The 2,665-nt window shown below is 35.2% G+C and overlaps 1 protein-coding gene across 3 annotated transcripts; it reads left to right on the forward strand.

Moving 5' to 3' along the window:
- Positions 1 to 1,938, forward strand: LOC106645082 (MYG1 exonuclease). 3 transcript variants are annotated; one of them, XM_014360844.2, is made up of 7 exons: positions 1 to 173; positions 289 to 421; positions 604 to 699; positions 807 to 1,040; positions 1,113 to 1,314; positions 1,386 to 1,558; positions 1,661 to 1,938. In XM_014360844.2, the coding sequence occupies exons 2-7, from the start codon at positions 312 to 314 to the stop codon at positions 1,836 to 1,838; spliced, it is 993 nt and encodes a 330-aa protein (XP_014216330.2). In that variant the 5' UTR covers positions 1 to 173; positions 289 to 311; the 3' UTR covers positions 1,839 to 1,938. The 3 variants fall into 3 exon arrangements, with proteins under 3 accessions (XP_014216330.2, XP_089450188.1, XP_089450187.1); XM_089594062.1 differs by having other exon boundaries at positions 307 to 421; XM_089594061.1 differs by lacking the exon at positions 1 to 173 and having other exon boundaries at positions 180 to 421.
- Positions 1,939 to 2,665: the final 727 nt, after the last annotated feature.

Raw genomic sequence — 2,665 nt, forward strand, 5'->3', positions numbered from 1 at the left:
TACTCAGGGGTTATGCCGCATGTGTGTTGGATACTGTTCATCCAAGGGATTTTCTAACAAAAATCGCTCAGAATTTAAAAATTTTCCTCCCAAAGATTGAATATCACACTTTTCTCTCGTGAAAAGCACGTAAACTGCCAGTGTGCGTCAAATACACGTTACGTTCGGAAAAGGTAAACAAGCATTTGTATATGTTCCTTGTCGCAACAGTTGTCCGGGTAGCCGGCACTGCATTGTTTAAAACAACTAACCTGCAACGGTCTCGTATGTTGACAATTGATTACCCAGCAAATTCACGTCGATTAGCTAGTATGAGTCCGTTGAAAATTGGCACCCACAATGGAACCTTCCACTGCGACGAGGTACTTGCCTGCTACATGCTCAAACTTTTGCCCCAATACCAGGACGCTTCGATTGTCCGGTGAGTATATACTTGTACTTGCTCCACTCTATTTTAATCAGTCATTTTCAAGTTAACTGTCACACCTGTATCTCAGAGGACCTATTCTCACACTTGCATGCGTTTAAATGTAAACTTAAAACTTCTTTGTCGAGTTTTATGGTTGTCGATGACATAATTTGAGTCTGTTTTTTGTTACCAAGAACTCGAGATCAAAGTATTCTTGACAGCTGTGATATCGTGGTGGACGTGGGTGGAAAGTACGATCCCAGTACTCATCGCTATGACCACCACATGAGGTTTGTGTTAAAACATTGTGTACTCAAATAGAGCAATTTTATAGTTGTGAACCTTTTTCTTACTCATTCAAAATCATTTTGATGTCTACTTTTTGCTTTTTTTTCAGAACTTTTAACGAGTCCATAAGCACTGTGATAAAAAAGCCAGAATATACAACAACCATTAAATTAAGTAGTGCTGGTTTAGTTTATTGCCACTTTGGGCACCAAATAATCAAGCATTTGGTTCCTGAATTGAACGAAGACGATTTAGAAAGGATATTCAAAAAGATTTACTATAGTTTCATCGTAGAAATCGATGGCATTGACAACGGAGTACCAATGTTTGATGGTGAACCCCTGTAAGTTCCTCCTTTACTCAATATGATGGGCCTAAACAATTCATGCATATTGAAGCTATGCAATCATTTCAGGTATCGAATATGTACGGACCTATGCTCGAGAGTTGGAAGACTCAATATTCAATGGAATACACCACATTTAAAAGAAGACGAACAATTCAGTAAAGCAATGGCCATGGTTGGAGAAGAATTTACGTATTTTGTTGAAAATTCTGTACGTTCATGGCTGCCAGCTAGAACAATTGTCCAAGAGTCTATAAACAAACGATTTGAGGTATGTAAATACAAATTTGTTGGAGTGAACTTTAAATCCTGTATTGACATGTTTTATTTCTAATTTTCAAGGTTGATCCCAGTGGTGAAATCATTGAAATGTCTCAGTCAGTTCCATGGAAAGAACATCTTTTTAGCATTGAAAACGAATCGAATATAGATCCTGCTATTAAGTATGTAATTTTTAAAGATAACAGTTATAGGGTTCAAGGTGTACCTCAGCAGTATGGCAGTTTTGTGTGCAGGTAAAACGATAGTGATTTACACAATTACAAAAATCGTAATTTGAGAGGTTTCACAAAAACAAAAAATATAGCTTACATAATTTTTCATTCAATATCTTTCAGAATGTTCTTACCAGAACAATGGGCTGGATTGCGAGATGAAGAATTGAGTGATGTAGCAAAAATTAAAGACTGTGTGTTTGTTCACAGTGGTCGTTTTATTGGAGGGAATAAAACCCGTGAAGGAGCTTTGGAAATGGCTCGTCAAGCACTAAAAATTGAAAAGTCAATGAATAAGTAATCAGTTCCAATCCAAACCTTTTTAAAATACAAAAATGTACAAAAGCATGTATGATAAAAATTTTTGTAAAATTCATCGAAATAATAAAATACAAATGACATTACGTGAGTCAATGCTTTGCCATTCTTACTTCATAAAAACAATATGTCAGTATTTAACAATCAGTATGAATTGTCAAACTGTAGTACACAGACGTAACCCTTATTTTTTAATAAATTTACAATTAAAAAAAATTTTTTTTTACGTTATTAGTAATATTTATACTCATTAAAACAGAACAACCAAAAGTAGATAAAAAATCGAATCAAGTGAAAACGATATGTTACTAAATACGGCGACAATGCAGATATTTGCAAATAGTTATGATTAATCGACTCGGTTAAACCGTCTACTAGAAATTTGATGTGCAAATTGGCTTTTTGATATTGTGTGTATTGAATGACGCTGATTACGGGAAAAATAATAAAACATTTTTTAAATTATTGGTTCAATATGAAAATCGTGTCTGAGGTTTCTCGCACTCATACCTCGTAAACCGTAGCAGATATCTCGGCAGATATGATAAAAATAAAAATACCAGCGTGCAGGGCGGAAAATTTCCTATCGATGTGGTGTTTTTTTATCTTCCAACATGCGCAAAATTAAGAGAAAAAATTAATAAAGTATTTTTTACACTTGCCTTCACAAGAGTAAGTGATAAGGAGCGATGCGTCAGCCACGAGCAGCGAGCGGCGCAGCCAGAAGTTACAGTATCATACGATGGATCGGATTTTTCCGAGAAATGAGTTTTTTTAATATATTGGGCAAAGTCTTAAGTGAGAGTTTTT

Source organism: Copidosoma floridanum, unplaced genomic scaffold (assembly GCF_036245765.1).
Source record: "Copidosoma floridanum isolate Cflo_tuat_1 unplaced genomic scaffold, Cflo_Japanese_pri ptg000020l, whole genome shotgun sequence".
NCBI classification, from domain to species: Eukaryota; Metazoa; Arthropoda; class Insecta; order Hymenoptera; family Encyrtidae; genus Copidosoma; species Copidosoma floridanum.